The sequence below is a fragment of the Cupressus sempervirens genome, chromosome 5 (assembly GCF_028749045.1).
Source record: "Cupressus sempervirens isolate cs-2001-9-10 chromosome 5, ASM2874904v1, whole genome shotgun sequence".
Lineage (NCBI taxonomy): Eukaryota > Viridiplantae > Streptophyta > Pinopsida > Cupressales > Cupressaceae > Cupressus > Cupressus sempervirens.
Genome location: NC_143122.1, coordinates 1,008,465,266 through 1,008,484,147, shown reverse-complemented (window position 1 = coordinate 1,008,484,147; position 18,882 = coordinate 1,008,465,266). Strand labels below are relative to the sequence as shown.

Below are 18,882 nucleotides of genomic sequence, written 5' to 3'. Positions count from 1 at the left end.
CATTTCATTATATACATATATAAATGCACATATGTATAAAGATATGATGCCACCATGATATTAAATTACCCAAGCTTGTCTCTATAAACATACGTACACACACACACATATGCATATACTTTGAGAGGATATGAAGATAAAATAAATTCTCTATATTATTGACCTATATAGATATGCGTATCCTAATAGGTATAATCTTAGACACAATAATAGTATGATGACATCATTCAAAAATTATATATATATATATATATACATAATTATAAGTTATTCTTTTAATAAGGAATCCTTTGATTTTCTTCTTTTAAATTTATAAGTCTCTATGAGAGACGATGAGTACACTTGGTGATTTTCCTTCTTTTGAATCGGTGAACCAAGAAGATGATAATCTTTCGTGTAACTACCATCAAGAGTCGTGGCTTCAAATGAAGCCTTCTATATTGTTTTACATTTAAGCTCGATAGTGTATCTGGCAGCTAACATCGATACTATTTTTTCTTTCACCATTCCTTCTTCTCTGTTTCTTTCCCTTTTTCATATGACTGATATTGGAGTGAAACCAAGCTTGCTGTTTATTTTGCCAAAGGGACTCAGCATTCTGAAATCTGTGTTGGCAATCCAAATTTCGAGAGCTGTCCAGTCTGGATTTACCAAGTTCCAATCCCTTATTGATCAGGTTTTGTGAATAGCTCTATCCTTTATTTTTGGTATATTTGCTACATCCAAAAATCTAGATGCAAGGTAGTTTCAAGGATTTCTAGTGTTATTTGTTCAATGCTTGACTGTGAAGTAAAATAAGTTTATCAAATAGTTCATTCGATCAAGCATACCAAGTTATCTAACCATGTTAAGTCTAAAATCGAATACATATGTCATGTTATGATTTCCTTCTCGAATCAGCTTGTCTTTTAAATCTGAATTATAATCCTCTGAAATTTATTAAGAGAAGTCCGTGAGTCTTAAGGATGGCTTATGCTAGTACTAAAATATTATCTTCCATTAGCTGAGTTCAGCAAATGAATTGATATCCTCTATGAACAAACACCCAGGACTCCCCCCGGCTGGATGGCCAAGAGAGAGGGTGAAGAGGTGGAAAGGAAGTTTTGCAAAAACAAAGAACAGGAATCAAAATTGATATAACTTTATTTTTAAAGAACTATTCAATAAGCTCATGTTTGTCCAATATGTACCTTGTTGCCAAGTCGAGTGGTGGAATTAAGAACCAGAATGCTCAGTGGCTAGACAAGGTGTTCCATGTCTATTCCAAGTAGGGAGGGTCTTTCTCGAATGAGATTTGTGGGGATATTTTGATGGTCTGCGATTGGGAGGTTAAGCCCCTGACAATGTCTCCCCTTGCCACAAGATGCCAAGACATGCACCAGACAAAGATGAGTTATGCATTCAAAAATTTGTTGGTAACATGTATTTTTACTTTGATGATGTTTATACAAGTAGAAGATATGATGGATTGATTTATATCATCGATTTAGTTTTTTCCTTTAATGAAAGTAGCTTTCCTTGTCAATGCAATTGGTAACCACTTAGATCGGTTGATCTTCCAACTGAACATGAAATATATCGATATGCAAGAGATAGGTTTATCTGATGGATTGGTATTTCAGTCTTTCATTTATGTGAATAATGAATATGAGCATATTTTCTAATTGAATGTTATTACCATAGTTAGCAATGGAAGTTGAAGGGATGATACGGTGGCATTTGATGCCTTAAATGATACAGTGGTATTTGATGTCCTACATGATACAGCGGTATTTGATGCCCTAAATGATACAATGGTATTTGATGACCTAAATGATACAGTGGTATTTGATGCCCTAATTGATATAATGGTAATGGTGTTTCAATAAAGTGGTATAGCTATTTGTTCCTAAGTGGCATATATGTGTTAACTTGGGTTTTGCAGAAGCATCCCTAGACGGATTTCTATTTTGAATTCTACGACATGTAGATTTTTCCCTTGTTAAGATCATTGATGGTGTTTTCAAATTGTTAGTTATGAAATTTTCTATTTAACTATTTTGTAACCATTAATCTCATTCACATGAACATAACTGTTATAACTATCTTCCTATGAATATGAAGTATTAACTGTATTTGTTTGATATGATGTGATGTTAGTTAAGACCCAAGAAAAGAGGATGTTACATCTATACTTGGAAAGGGGATGGATTATTGCCATGAGTCGACATTGGAAATTAGTAGGGGTTGAATAGTTTTAGTTAAACTATTATAGTAAAACAAGCTTAACTTGTATATTATTAATTATATTAAATGACTTTATGATATGAAACCTAAGTCATTCTAATAAAGCAACTTTGTGAAATGATAATAGAAAGTTACTTTAACTAAATAAGCTCTCCAGCTTGTTCGAAAAGCTTCTTCATAAGGAGGAATTAGAAGTAAAGAATGATTTATCCCACATTGAGTGCGGAGGTTCACTTGGAGTATAAATGAACCTTGTCTTCCTTCAAGAGCAGGCTATGTGATTATCTTATCAATATTACTTCTCCATTGTTGCTGGAAATTAGTGACTGGTCATTCTAAGGAGGAAACTCTTTGGAATATGATGTTGGACGGAACCTTAATTTCCCATTGAGAGGCGAGTTCATTTCAGAACTCGCTATTGGACTTATTAGTGGAAGTTTGGATAAATAATGCTGTTATGAAGCGTGGGAATCGCTAATGAATGACTCCTTTGGGACATCGACTGCAATGAAGATTTAGAATGCACGAGCTGAGGAGTGGATTGGACAAAAGTGTAGTATTTGTTGAAGAAGAAAGCATTCAGGCTGTCTATGGTGAGATCACTTTCAGAACATTTCAAGTATGACTAGCTATATCTAAAATCTGCTGAAGAATAAAGAACTGAAGCATTTCTTCTGAGGAACATACATCAGTCATTCAAGAATTATCACTATGGATATTAACCTTTTGCACACACAGTATGCATTTGCAGTAAAGAACTACATATACATTTAGGCTGGAACACATTTTCTGAGAGAGAAATTACATCAGACCAATTCACTATGGCTGGAAACTTCATCACAACCTTATCTTTTTAATGATTGCGGCTTCAGTCCTTGAGACTCAATCTAGTATTCTTCATACTCATCATTGCAATTGTGATTCGTACCATTCAGAGGTTGGTGAAATGAACATTTAAAATTTTGTGATTCTGATTTCTGTAATAGCGGATTATAATCTTCATCTTTTTATTGTTTCCAGCACTCTTGAATGTTTGCCAACTGTTTGTTATAAGGCTGTTGCAAAAGTTTGATAATTGGAGGAGCCTTCTTGGAGGTTATGTCTTTGTGTTTTGCCTTTACAAGAGGAATACTTGATCTCTATTGTCATACAAATGTTTGATCGATTATCAATTTGACATTTATTGCTTGACTTGCACTTAGTGCAAAAGATGCTCTTCCTCCACTATAGTTCATTGTCTTCTATGGATGGTGAACATTTTGCACATGATCAAGTTTTATCAATGCTCTGGAATTCTGCTTTTTACTTGACTCTTCTCTTTGGCCTATACAAATAACACTCACTTCTTTGACTGACCTTGCTTTTGCCTGTTGTTTAAATGCTCATATGCTTAATGATAGCCATCCACATTTGCGGCAAGTTACTTAGAAGCCTCCTCTTCTTTAAGGCTTGAATTTTGCTCTTCAGTTGAGCTTTATGTAAAAGTCAGCTTTTCAATTTCCTTCTATATGTAGGTTTGTCTTCTTATACTTTCTTTACCTTCTGTGTCTTGTCTAGGATTTCTTTGCTTCAAGTGCTACTTGTTAGGTTTTTTCTATGGAATGCATATTTCAAAATCTATCTTGGACAGGAATTGAAATATACAACCCATCATGTTTGGAGACTTTTTCCTATTCATCATATTTGTGACTAGCTTGGATATTGAGTCTTTAAAATTCCTTTGCATATTCTTTTACATATGATTTGCATAGATTATGGGGCTTCTTGAACAAGGCTATTGTGAAGTTTCTACAATATGAATGTCCCCTTGAGCTTCTTGATCATGTTGAACTCGATTGCATGGGATCTTTTTTTTGGTCACAAAGTCGCACCACTATGCAACATGTGCTTTCATCTTTTACACATTTGTGGTTCTCAATTAATTCAAAGTAAAAATGTTTCTCCAACTATTGTTATTTACTCCACCAGTCCTTCTATATTTAGGTTACCTGAGTAGATCTTGAGACAAAACCTTGGTTTGTTTTCAACAACGTTCATGATGGCTCTAAAAAACTTATCTTCTATTTTGATTTATTCACCAAAGTTAAGGCCTAATTTTTGAGGGATAGTGCTATCTTCCCTCTTGTCCATATGAATGTCCTTCATTATTGCTCTTTTTGGCGTAGTCTCCATGATTTTGAGCTTCACCTAAATGATTCTCTACATGTCAGCAAGGTGTTTTCAACACACAAAACTCTTCCCACCCACTTTTTTCTACTCTTCTTCTTATCAGAGACAAGCTCGGACCCTTGGTCGCCCAGGGCCTTATCCTTCGATGCTGGATTTCTTTGTACCGAGAAAGGATATTTAGTCCTTCTCTTATTTTTTGTTGTTCCCTTTCTTGTTTGCTCTTTCTCGGACACCATTTGGTGTTCTTGTTGGGTTGTTTATCTTCCCTGTTGTATCTTCCAGCCCCTTAGACCCTTTGTTGGTCTCTTGTTGGACATTAATATTGTTATCTTATCTTATCTTATGTTGGCCATTGCTCTTTGTTGATTTGAAACACAAAATTGGTAAAACAATAATATAATTGTTTTGGTAATGATCATTGTTAGGATTTCTCCTTTTCGTAGTTAGTTCTTATTTAAAATGTTTGTTTTGCCTCTCATTTCTGTTTCGATTCTTTTGAAGACTCTGCGTTTAATCTCTATATAAGAGCTTTTGTCTCATTTGTTTAATATTGAATATCAATCAATTATCATCTCACAGTATCAGAGTAGAGGTTGGTTTTTTGACAAGTTTCTCCAATAAAATTCGTGGTTTAACTACATAAATAAAATTCTTAAAAGTTTTTTGCTCAATTTTTTTAAAACAAAAGTTGTTGTCTTTTGTCGGATTTTTTAATAGGATAATATTAGTGATTTTTCTTGAACATTTTGTAAGGAAATTTATAGAATTTTTTTGAAGACTTTTTTAATAGATTTTTTGCTTCAACAAAAATTGAGTATTTTTAGTACAGGGGTTTTCATTGTTTTTTACCTTATTCAAATTTGTGGTTTTTTGCTTTCATTTGTGATTTATCAAGAACAAAAATCTGGTTTTTGAAGATTTCTTTTTATACCAGTGAGGCTTTTTTTTTGCGATTTTTTCATGAAAAATGTGGGGTCTTGTTTTTTGTGTGAAGTTATGATTAGCGTGGTAGATTTTTTCTAGTCGCAAGGGTTTTTCATGTAATTTTTCCCAAACAGATTTTGTAGGTTTAACATGTTTTTTCTTATGCAATGTAACACCAGTACTGGGTACGTCAGGGCAATGAGATGCCTGGACGAGTTTCCGGGATGGGAGGACAATGGGTCTCAATTTTGAGACGACGGGGGACGACAAAGAGGGAACGATAGGGCACGAAAGGGTGTTGTATACTATACATGTAGAACTTGAAATGCTAGTTATGAAATTTAGATTTTTTTAACATGAACAAGAACCATTGAACATTTGGCATAGTAACATAATACATACCTAATAGTAACCTTTAAAAATAGAAATTCAAGTACCCATCCTAGCGGCAACATGGTGTGGAATGACAAAGGTGGGGGTACTCTAAGCACTCGATTCGGGGACGTCTCGGTGATGAGTACTTCGAAGTTTGGAGGAGGGTGTGAGTCCCCTAGGTTCACTGTTCTTATGCAAAAGGGTTTTGCCCAATTTTTTCCTAAACATTGTGGGTTTGTCCCATTTTCTACCAAACAAAGATTTTTGACAAATTTTCACAAACTTGTGGCTCTATCTTTGAAAAAATATTTTGATGATTGTTTACAAAATTGTGGTTCCTTGCAAAGTGTTTCTAGTCTCACCTAGGGTTTCTAGGGTGAGTGAAGTTGTTGCAAATTTAGTGGAGTTTTTGATAGTTTTTCACAAAATTGTGTGCAATCTCGACGTTGCATTGAGGGTTTGATGATTTTTCCACTAAATCATGGTCCTAGTTTGCAATGGTTTCTTTTGATGATTTTTGACAAAATCACGATTCTAGAGCTTTTTGTCATTTTTTATCAACAAACATTAAATTTTTGAAGTTGAACTCGATTCTTGTGTTTGGGTAACAAGAGAGATGGCTTGGTTTGTAATGTTCCCAACTGGAACCTTCTTAATTTATTTCAATTTCTTGATTGCTGACGTGTTTTGGTATTTTCCTTTTATTTTTCTCCACAACTCTCCATGCTGAATGGTGATTTCTCAATGTTAAAACTCTCTATATATAGTTTTTAATTCTAGGCGTTGTGTCTTTTCATTTATTATATAATAATAATATGTAATATAATCATATTAATAATTAGGTTATAACATATTAATAATTTATCAACTATATTTCTTTTAATATATTACTACATTGAGAAATAATATATTATTCTTAATAATATATTAACAATATATCATAGAGAAACTTTTATTATTTATTTAAAGAAATTAATATACAACTTTTGATTAAATAATGTTTCTATATTAAAATATATCTTAACCATAATATCATTATATTAGATTATCATTTCATACTTTAATATTGCTATTATAATACGGTATATGTATGATATTATTATATATGATTATAATATTATATTATTTATATTATATTATTATTAACTTTATATTTTCATCTTAATACATTATCTAGTTATTACATAAGTCTCTTTCTTATTCAGATGTTGCATTTGATACTATGACATTAAATTTATGATCCTATATAATATTTATATGTACAATTATCATATATTATTATTAATAGATAATATAGTATTATTATTTCATTCGATATTACTATATTTATGTAGGTAACATATTATTATTTTTATGCCAAACTATATTATTTTATATTATAACTCTTTTATTTCACTATCATGATTAGGGGACATGACAATCCACCCTTCCTCAAATTGCTTGTCCTCGAGCAATAATCACTTACACCTATGTTTTCTTACAAAGTCAAAATATATGGTATATACTAGGATGCAAGAGTCCATAAGACATACATGAATTTTATATCTTAATCATAGTTCCAAGAATCACGGCGATTCATGCGATTCACGCGATTCGGCGATTCGATTCAAGCCAAACGATTTTTTGTGAATCGGTGAATCGAATCAGCGATAAAGGGTTTATGAAATAAGTTACTCACTAAATTTCAAGGGTTTTTTAAATTTTCCGATTCATGGCCGATTCGATTCCGATTCATGGCCGATTCATGATTTGATTCGGCCTTGCCGATTTCGATCCGATTCCGATTCTTGTTACTTTGATCTTAATGCATGAAAAAAATAAAGTGTTCCTGAGTTCTTGCAAACATGAAGTGTACATGAAGAAAGCACATAAATACATGAAAACACGAAGCATATGCGAAGAAGACACAAAGCATACACAATGCAAACAAATGAAGACACGATGTAGACACACAATACACATGTTATGCAATTCCTTGATTGTGAACCTGCAACCACAAAATCATTAGTACACATTCATATACCTATACCAAGAAGTACAAGTTGGTACATCTAAGTATACTTTCAAAGAAGCTAATAGTTTTAATTAGGAAAAATAGCTCCATTGTAATGTCCCTACTTGTAAGGGCTTATAATATTGTCCTATTTTTCAAAGGAATCAATCATTGCATTATTTAAACAAAATAATTCTTCATATATGTATATATACATATCCTATCGATTACATTGTATGTGTAGGCTAGGTCACCCGAGGATTGGACAAGGAAATCACATTAAAGGCTTGACAAGACCTTGGTCCTCGCCTTTCAAATGGATACCTTCCATCCCTCATCATGCCTAGATGCTATACCATACCACAGTCCTCGAACATTGTGGTGGGGTCCCATAGCTCGATAAAACTAAACCCAAGAATCAATATATACCCCTCTTACCTTAGGACTCAGCCCTACCCTCTTATCCACCTAGTTCTTACTGATTAACATAATCTTGTGATCATTTTAGAATCGGTACTTCTTAATGTTATACCTTACTAAGTCTAAGTCTAAATGACAATAGTCCATTCTTTATTAATCTCCTCATTCTATATAGTTTACTAACTTCTTTTCTTCCTAATAAAGAAAATATTTGAAATAATATTCCATAGGAATATCAGGCTTTGTTATATTAAATAATAATAATTATTAATTGAATGTATATAAGTATTATACTAACTTAAAAAGAAAAGGCATAATCATCATGCGTACCTTGGATGCCCTTCCTAAACATTATGGTGACTTTACTGATTGAATTATTAAAACCATTGAGATTACCCCTTATTTTTAGGATCATGGCCCCACCTGGGCATTACTCTTTTCTGAGGGTTTCAAACTATGATTCGGTTGTTGTCTCGTGCTATGTGGAATATTTTCATTGTTTCACCCATCTATTACGTAGGGTATGGCCCTTATTTATCCATTTTATAAATTTTATGGTCTGAATTTCTTGTGGATCCAATTTTTGTATCATTCAAGGATTTGGATATGTGATTGATCCTCATAATGATTGATATAATAAGGATTGCAGGTTTTCGATCTTCGCCAAATAGGAGGTTGATGGATGCTTATTGATGTGGCTACAATGTTTTATTGTTTTAGTGTCCCATTGAAATGAAGATCTCTATTGATAAGGTTGGTATTGAATATCTTCCTCTTGTCTTATTGATAACAATTATCATTGTAATTTAAGTGATTTGTTTGGTACAACTTCAATGTTCGGCGAAGTATTTCAGGGTTTTATCAATATGCTAGTAATTGACAAGTCGATGTCCATGCAACATTCTCTTTTCTTATTGATGCATAGTTTTCAATATAGCTTTGTGTCTCATGATATTGTGAGCTACATTAATAAAGAGGCCACTGATATATATATATATATATATATATATATATATTTTTATTTATTTATTTATTTATTTTGTCTTGTCGATATGTTTACTTGTGATATAAACCCTTTATCATTGTACTATGGTGAATTTACAAACTTATATAATTGGTAATGTTGAGGAATGTGCTCCCTTGTACCAATTGTAGAGATTCATAAATGAGAAGAATTAATTCCTTGTTTGTATCCTCATTACTATTTGTTCACTAGAATAGTGCATTTGTTTATTATGGGTTTCTTTCATCATTTTCCAAATTACTTTTCTTATTTTGTCGTTTCCCTTCCTTTGAAATTCTTTGTCTCTTCTTCATTGATGTTTGTTGGCTATCTTTAATGTTCAAATTTCTCCATTTTATAAATGGTCATATTCAAGTCTTCTTTGAACGGTGATAATAGAAGTGCTCACAAGGGATATTGGTTTGAATTAGCAAGAACATGTCATGAGGGATCAATTGATGGATTTCAAACCTCAAGAATATGCAATGGTGATCCTTAATTTGATTACTAATTTCATGAATTCCAGCAACAACTAATATGATATCTAACTACCATTACTCTATTATTTGACCATAATTGTTTTCCCAAATTATAGTTTGAAGTTGTCGCCTTGTCAATATAATCATTGTGCGCTTGCCTGTAATGTTTGGGTGATAGTTTGATGTTATATAAAACATGATGCAATGTTTCAAATGCTGCTATCTAAAATTCATTTCAGCCATCTCTCCATCTCTATATTGAATAGTTGTGGACTATAGAATGCTCATGGGTTCATATTGAGGAATTTTATCCTACATAATCGAATCTTAAATATTCTCTTTTTTTCTTGGTGGCATTCTATTGCTGAAAGTTTTTTCATCCAGTTGTTCGCCAACTTCAATGGCTATTCATAATTTATTTCAGATCACTGTCTGTTTATTGTCTTTCACATTTGGTATTTTTCTTTTTATTCAAGTCATCTCACTTCTCTTTTATGCATATACACTTTTAATTATTATTATATTTTATCTAGATACATTCTTCATGGGATGGTAGGAAATACTTCTCTGATACCATTGTAATGTTCCCAACTGGAACCTTCATTAATTTATTTCAATTTCCTGATTGCTGACTTGCTTTGGTATTTTCCTTTTATTTTTCTCCATAACTCTCCATGCTGAATGGTGATCTCTCAATGTTAAAACAATCTATATATAGTAATTAATTCTAGGCATTGTGTCTTTCCATTTATTATATAATAATAATATGTAATATAATTATATTAATAATTAGGTTATAACATATTAATAATATATCAACTATATTTCTTTTAATATATTATTCTTAATAATATATTAACAATTTATAATAGAGAAACCTTTATTATTTATTTAAAGAAATTAATATACAACTTTTGATTAATAATGTTTCTATATTAAAATATATCTTAACCATAATGTCATTATATTAGATTATCATTTCATACTTTAATATTGCTATTATAATATGGTATATGTATGATATTATTATATATGATTGTAATCATATATTATTTATATTATATTATTATTAACTTTATATTTTCATCTTAACACATTATCTAGTTATTATATAAGTCTCTTTCTTATTCAGACATTGCATTTGATATTATGACATATTAAATTTATGATCCTGTATAATATTTATATGTTTAATTATCATATATTATTATTAATAGATAATATAGTATTATTATTTCATTCAATATTACTATATTTATCTAAGTAACATATTATTATTATGCCAAACTATATTATTTTATCTTAGAACTCCTCTATTTCACTATCATGATTAGGGGACATGACAAGTTGGAAGACACTCAATTTGTCCTTGAATTTTGTCAAGTCCAGAAGTTCTGTAGAAAATGGTTGGCTGATTAGAAGCCCAATGAGGGAGGGTCTCAGCAACAAGTTTATGTTGTAGAGAGTTTTGAAGAGGAGTTAGCCTCCTATGCATATGGGGCCAAATGACTCGTAGACCATATCAAGTCTTTTGTAGGGTAGTTAGTAGAATGACCATTAAGAGAAGGGAGTTAAAATAACTAGGTAATTTTTCTATAATGTTCATTCTATTAGGATCTTTCCTTTTTGTGGTTAGTTTTGATTTAGATTGTTTCTTTTATGTCATCCGTTTCTATTGAGAAACTTTGCATGTAATCTATATTTGAGGAGCCTTTGTATCCTTTGTTTAATATTGATACCAATTGATTATCATTTTAAAAATGCACAAATTACTTTGTTATGGAGCTAAGACTTGGCTTTTGCTATAATACAATTTTACACAAATAGAAAGCAAGTGAAATAAATAATTGAATAATAGTTGCCCAAAGTTACACAATGGAAGCACAAGAAAATAGAAGAACAATAAACAACTAAGGAAAATTTGTAGGCATGTTGTACATTTTATGGACTCTAAAATAGATGAAAACCTAGTTGATCTATATGCCACCAGTTGGTGTGAGTTTTCTCATGAAATCAAATACTCAATATTTCGAATGAAATACCAAAAACTCAACTCTCTCTTGAATAAGGATGTTCATATGCTAAACAATATAAATGGATTGTGTGATCAAATGAGACAGCCTCAAGATTCCTTTTAATAGCGGACTTCCACTTAGTTTGGATGATGTGATACACTCAAAGGGACTTATGCTATTCATTCAATGGACACTAACTACTTCAACTTACTCTAACTGAATTAAACATAAGAGAAAGGGTTTAGAAAGCTAACTACTCCTAGAAGGCGAGAAATCGTGAATGTTTTTGTGACTCTACTAGACTTAGTTTAGCTATCGACATCAACCAAGCTAGTGCAATGTCCTATGGAAAAAATAAGATGTTCAAACTACTACCATTTCATTAACACCATCCATTGATGCATATCAATGTACAAGCAATGATCAAAGTTAAGTTCATAGATATGCCATTCGACCACACAAGACAAACTTACAGTCAACAAGCATCTAGTGGTTTGGTCTCAATGAGTTCACCAAAGGTGCATCCAAAATATCTTCCATTCAACTAAACACTACTTTTAACCAACATGAGATAAAATCCTATTCTAAGTAAATGTAGAAACCACGCAATATTCCAAAGCAACACAAGTAATCCCTCATGAATGTCAACAATGAATTAGCAATTACTTTGGTAGTAGTATGACAACAATTTCAGCAAGTCTTCTCCTACTCTCCTCTACCTCTAAGCTAATCTCCTTAATCCAATGAGTAACAAATGAGATGGCCATGGTCTTTTAGAGTTGTTCAATTACAATGAAGGGCCAAGATTATGCCAACATTACCCTAATCTACCCAATTGCTACAACCATTAAATGCTCATCAAATTACATGAAGACACCACTCTATGGGCATATAAGAAATTCGCAGTGCTTTTGAGAGCCAATGGGAAAATAGATTAGGTAGAGGCATGATGGACTTCACATGTTTACTTGGTATAATCTGATTGGCTGTGCTTGGACACGTGTAACTCGAGCCTTCTGATTGGTTGAAGATGAGTGTAACGACACCTAATCATGCTTGCCTTATAGACATGATACGTATTTTTTGATACTCAACATTATCAAGCCTCCAGTTGTGATGGCATAATCTCAAATTTCCTCCATCTTCTCAAATTGAAACTCTTCTCATTGCCATGATTTTGAATTTGTGATGGTACTCCATGCATTTGAATCTTGATCTTGGATTAGGAAATTTAGGTTGATGATAATTTCCTCATGTAGATTTATCTTTTTTCTTTCATAACTTGTTCTTAAAAATCCATTTTCTTAACCTGATCTTGAGATTGGATTGAGATTTCATTTTTGAACCATTCACTTGCTTTTGGAGTCCAAAGCTTAATCTTGCTACCACTCTAGGTTCTCCAAGCATCTCCTTTTCAAATTACCTTGCAAAACAAAAAAGGTGAATTGGATCAAATTTTTGAAATAGATACAAAATTCTTTGTAAATTCAGCATTTTTCACCTTCAAATTATTAGAGTTTTTCACCTTCAAACTATTAGAGTAAGTAGTTGAAAGCAACTTTGGAAATTTCTACTCTTAAAAGTTAATTTCAAACTATTTTTACATCTAAGTGCTCGAAAGTCCAAATTTGATAGCGGACAGCTTATTTTCAAGTGAGAATTGCCACTCTACAAGCTGGTGGAAATCAGAGGCATGATGCTCCAAGTGGGACATGTAGTAGGGGCATTTTGACCTCTTTGAGTCTCAATTCACTCTAACATTAATTCACTCTTTCAATCAAATTTGTAATTTGGTTTTTAACTTGGAATATGATGTTTGGGCAGATTCTTAGTTCAAGTTAGAATTTTGATCACTAATTTCTTGCTCCTTAACATCTCCGATCATACCCAAGTTTACTATTTTTCGCCCTGACTTGATTCAATTTTAAATAAAAACTTCATTTTGCCTATGAAACATTTAATTTTCACCTTGAAATGATTATTTCCCAATGCCACGATGCCCAAGGAGTTGAGATTTTCACAAGAAATGAGGGCAAAAATATGAGGGTTGTAGAGATTGAGAATCCTGATAGGAGGTTGGATTCTGACCTAGTGTCAGATACCGACCCTATGTCAAGATTCAGCTCCTTTTACGCGCACTTTCATCTTATTCAATCTGTCAACTTTCTTGTTTCCAGCATTCACACCAATCAATTCACAATGCTAAGGCAGAGTTGTCGAGATTGAGAATCCTGACAAGTGGATGGATTCCGACTCTATGTCAGGATTAGTTCTGATTCTACTTTTGATTTCTCAATCTATCTTTTTGCCTTGTCATCCCTCATCACATGCATTCAAATTCTTTCTAAGGGTCTATCTTCATGGTTTTTCATTCTGATTTGCTTCCTTTATCAATTGAAACTACCCAACATCTAATTTCCATCCTTATTTATCTTTAAAGTCTGATCACCTATCTCCAAGATTTTGATTGATTTTCATCTTTCATCCTCAATTTCTCTTGTTTTTATCATCTTTAAGTTGAAATTTTGCATTGGATTGCCCCTAGACTTGGGCAGTATTTGACTAATTGTTAGGATTTCCCATTTAAAAAGGGCAGAATTTTCAAGTTTGTCAGAATTTTACATAGATAGGGTGGAATTTTGGGGTCCCTTGAGATTAAAAATCCTGAGAGGTGGTCAGATTCCGACCTCCTCTTGTGATTATCTCATCACATATTTTATTTTTTAACTGCCAAATCCCTTAGATTGAACCATCCCAACTTGATCTTCTTACTTTTGATTTTTATATTAATGATCCTCTCACTTTTTCAAATTTCCAAAATCCATTTGTATTCAATGGTAGATTCTGGCTTTGACTCTCTGTAATTTTTTGGCATCAATTTTCTAGAAGACTCCATGATCCATCATCAAGATGAGAGAGAATGCTGGAGATGAAAATTTGTAAGATGATGGATATTATTCATCGTTATGATGGATATCATCTGAATGCTATATGTTGTTCTTCCACAATCTTAGAACTTCTCATCTCCAGCACTCTCATCCTGATGATGGATCATGGAGTGTGATCCAAAATGTTGATGCCATAAAATTAGATATGTTCATTTCCAAAGCTACTATTGAATATTCAACCTATTTGTAGAGACTCTCTGCTGTACTCTTTAACCCTGTTTACAAACATAGTTGTGCCTAAGAATCACTTTTTTCTCATTGTCAGCTCCAAATCTGACACCTCATTCTCTCTATCTGTTTGTAGTCTTAGACTCTCAAACACACATGACCAAGATTACACACAACATAAACTTCAAAACATAACACAACAATATGGAGCACTTTTTAGATATGCAACATTGCTCAATCCCTATCATGCTGTTGCACCGTTTTGTTTTGGTAACCCTTGCTTTATTGTCCTCTTCTCAGTTGACACAAATTCACAGTACTAACACAAATAACAAAACTATGGCTCTTATTGGTTGGCAGGGTAAATAGAGCAGATCCTGGTTGTCTTTATGTTTTCCTATGTTTCTTTTTTCTCACGTGCATAAATATTTCGTATTGTCTTTTTTGAAGAATGATATTACAATCTGGTGGGTTGAAATTGCCTACCGCTGTCATTTCTTATTTTTGGGAGTTCATATATTGTCCAAGGAAGCTGAAGTTGCAAATTTGTAGAAAACTAACCATGGTTTCTTCCTTATGATGACAGGAACGTAGACTTAGTTATTGTTTTGGGCAAATGCGAAGTCACTTTGAAGGGGAATACCTTTGTGAAAAGCGAGGTATGCTTTTTCTCTTATGTTTCACTTAAGCATTTGAAGTTTACAACTGGTCGGTATATGTTTTTAGACTAGTGATTCTTAGTATGTAATCTGATTTTGGAGCTCTTTTTAATGTTTTTGCTTTTGGACTTTATACCATGCCATTATAACTTGATATTCTTGGTTAGTTTCTTTGGCCATTTAGCAATATAATTTGTTTCTGATTAGAGTTTTAATTTTGCTCTGATTCTTATTTTCTTTTGTAAGGATGCTATCCAAGACTTTGCATGGTACAAATGTATTGTAGAATTTGAATAGTCTGGCATCTCTTTTAATATGGTTAAATGTTTTCTTACATGGCAAATGTCGAAGATGTCTCCTTTGTTATCACTGTATATAGGTTCTTAATCATTCCAATGATGCTTGCAATCATTAGTGCATGCATGTAAATTATGTCTTTCAGTTATTGATGAAGGCATTAAGGTCTGGGACATTTGTTTTTATTTCATGGGTCACAACTTTGCTACAAAATTGATTTGTCATTTAGGCCAATTAGAACTAATTCAGTCACGATAATGATCAGACTTCCTAATCTTGTAACTAGTGCATATAACTTTATTGTCTCTGACAAACAACATTACCCTGACAACAAACAAAGAATTATGTTTTGCCCATTGCATATCCATTTCTCATGTTAGTATTTGATTACTTTAAATATGTATGCTTAATTTGTATACAGGTACAGATACCCTTTGGGGATCAGGTGTAAACATCAGATGTAGAAACTGCCTTCTGAACTGATTACTGATAATATTTGTGCTGAATTTTGTATGAATTTTTTTGTCATACCTTTCACCTTGAAAATGCAATGCTAAATGTAATGTTGTTTGGGTACATTTAACTATGTTCACATCCCTTTGACAATCTTTGTTTTTGTTATATAGTTTTTGATTTCCTTAAGGATAAGATTATGGTCAAACAAAATTCGCGTATTATTTCTTAATGGCAGAAAGTCTGGATATCATTTTGTCTCCTATGTATTGCTCTGATTTGTAACTCAAAATGCAATTAAATTTGTGATTTCTTATAGTTATTTTAATTTGTACTACTGAATTAGTTTTAAATCCTGTTGGTGGACTTTGTGGAAGAGGAGTATAATAATGTTGTTCTTTGATATGCATAATACACATTGTGTCAACAGATGTAATACATCAGCAAATATGTTGTTCTGTAGTGGCCTTAGGTTAATAACTTAATAATAAGAAAGTAAAATTGTTTCTGTTTTAGGATTAACCTTCCATTGTGTGAATTGTACAGGGCCAAAGTTTGGAAATTATGGCTCCTTTTTACCAGTACAAGAACATAATTCTGAAACACCTAAAGAACAAAATAGTGCTGGGCTAGTGCACAATTACAATTACCAAACAACTGCAAGCGAGGGTGCTGTGGAGGTACATTCTATATTTGTTGTTGAAGATTGTTTCTAAAGCTATTGTAAATACTGAAAGACTGGTGGAAAAGCATTGTATTAATATAGTTTTTGTCTCTAGTTCGACTTAAAATGTTTTCTTATGATGTGTATGTTGCAGAAATCTTCAAGGTTGGCAATCACTGATGGAGCCTGGAGAAGAGATTCAATTGTTTGCATAAATTCATCTCATAATGATACCACATTACATGGATCTACAGAGGAAACTTTGGCTATACATGATGCTAAGGTTGATGGAAAGCTCCCTGTGGAGAACAAACCTACAAATGGTGTCAAATTGCATTTCAAGTTTGGTTCTGATATCATTTCCCACCAAACAAATACAGTGATTTCCACTGGCTTGGGCCTTAAAAAATCATCTTCAACATCACTAGAAAGTCTTGATAAACGTCAGATGGTTACTACCAGGGTGGAAAGCCCTCCTGATATGAGTCCCTTATCAATTATTCAAGTAAGAAACTATAATTCAATCTTTATTTGCTTTTCTTCTAAATAAAGTCTCATTTTGGATTTTTGTGTAGATTTGCAATGTGTTATTGATTGGTTCTGGTTAATTGGGGGCAGCTTATGACATCATATGAGGTGCCTGGTGGTTCTCTCCTTTCGCCTCTTCCAAAGATATTAATGGAAGGACGGGGAAAGGAAAGCATGTTTTCCAATGTTATTAAAAGAGCAGGGAAATCACATGTTAGAAAAGCTTGCCAAGCAAACAGTATTGGCTTTGAATGTGGGAAAGTAATTCAAGCTCCGACACCAAGAAAAGAGACCACTGCCAGCATTTCTGAATCAGAAAAAGAGCAATATTCTGAATTCAGATGTGATAAACTGAAGAAAGTAAAGACAGATATGGGAACAAAGTTCAGAGTATCTAAAGCATCTTTGGTGTCAAAGGATTCATCAAAATTTTCAATGAAGGAAATGCATCAAAGAAAGCCAGATATGGGAATTGCTCATAATGCGAAGACAAATATTCAAAGCATAACGAGTCTATCGCTTGAAGAACCAAATGTTTTAGCTAATGGAAAGAATTTCAGTGTTTGTCTATCAAAAAGTGAAAATTTGGAGATTACTGCTGCTCCTCAACATCCTTGTATGCCATCTAAGACAGTAAAGGGATCAATGCTAGGTGGGGCAGATGGGCCAGAAACAGCAACCAGAAAGGAGAAAGGCCATAAGCACGTTGTTAATGTAAGAAAGATTGATAAGTCACTCAATGAAGTGAGTAAGTTAGGTTTTTCAGGAGCTAGTACTTACAAGGAAAAGAATGTGCTGGATGTTGAAAATAAAGGAATTCCAAAAGAAAATGTTCTCAGACGTGTAGCCACTCATGAATTTGTCAGTACAGAAGATGTAAAGGGCGTGGACATGGAAAATAAAAAAACAAATGGCATTAATGTTAATAAAAAAACAATGAAGCAAGAGAGCAAGGTAGTTTCAAAAGGAAAATTTAAGAAATCATTAATTGAAAAATCAGTTTTTATCAAAGGGCAGAAGAAGCAATCAAAAAACAATAGCAGGGAGGACATACATGGAAACATTGCGAATTGTACGAATGAACAATTTGTCCACAAGAAAGAAATCAGCATGGGTTTTCGCAAAGAGAATACAAAACAAGCAAAGAACAAATATTTTGCTAGAGAAATTTCAATTGGTATTGAGAGGGGAAAGAGAAGGGATGTTGCCAATGAACATGACCTGAAAAAAATAGAGCATGCATCTACTATCAAAGCTCACGATACTAAGTTGTTGTCAGAACAAGCTGCAACTCAGAATACAGCAACCGACGCTTCTGGATTAGATGATTGGGTGTGTTGTGATGCATGTGGGAAATGGCGCTTATGCCCAATTGGACTAAAGATTCCCCTTCAACAAGAAAATTGGCTTTGCGACATGATGTTTTGGCTGTAAGTCCTTTTGGTTTTCATTGATACTGGGTTAAATGCTAGTTTAAATATGTATATTTGTTCTCAGAGGGAGAAATTACTCTCTGATTGGAAATTGTGCATTTGTTTTCTCTTTAAGAAATAAAATCAAT

At 32.9% G+C, this 18,882-nt stretch overlaps 1 protein-coding gene across 1 annotated transcript in view; it reads left to right on the top strand.

Annotated features, from left to right (window-relative positions):
- LOC149559348 (cysteine-tryptophan domain-containing zinc finger protein 7-like) overlaps positions 1-18,882 on the top strand; it is a 45,918-nt gene that overhangs the window by 16,361 nt on the left and 10,675 nt on the right. Inside the window, exons 2-5 of the mRNA XM_089828398.1 lie at positions 15,307-15,379; positions 16,676-16,809; positions 16,948-17,298; positions 17,412-18,751. Of these exons, the coding sequence (XP_089684524.1) occupies positions 15,307-15,379; positions 16,676-16,809; positions 16,948-17,298; positions 17,412-18,751 (1,898 nt within the window). The remainder of the gene's footprint in view (positions 1-15,306; positions 15,380-16,675; positions 16,810-16,947; positions 17,299-17,411; positions 18,752-18,882) is intronic.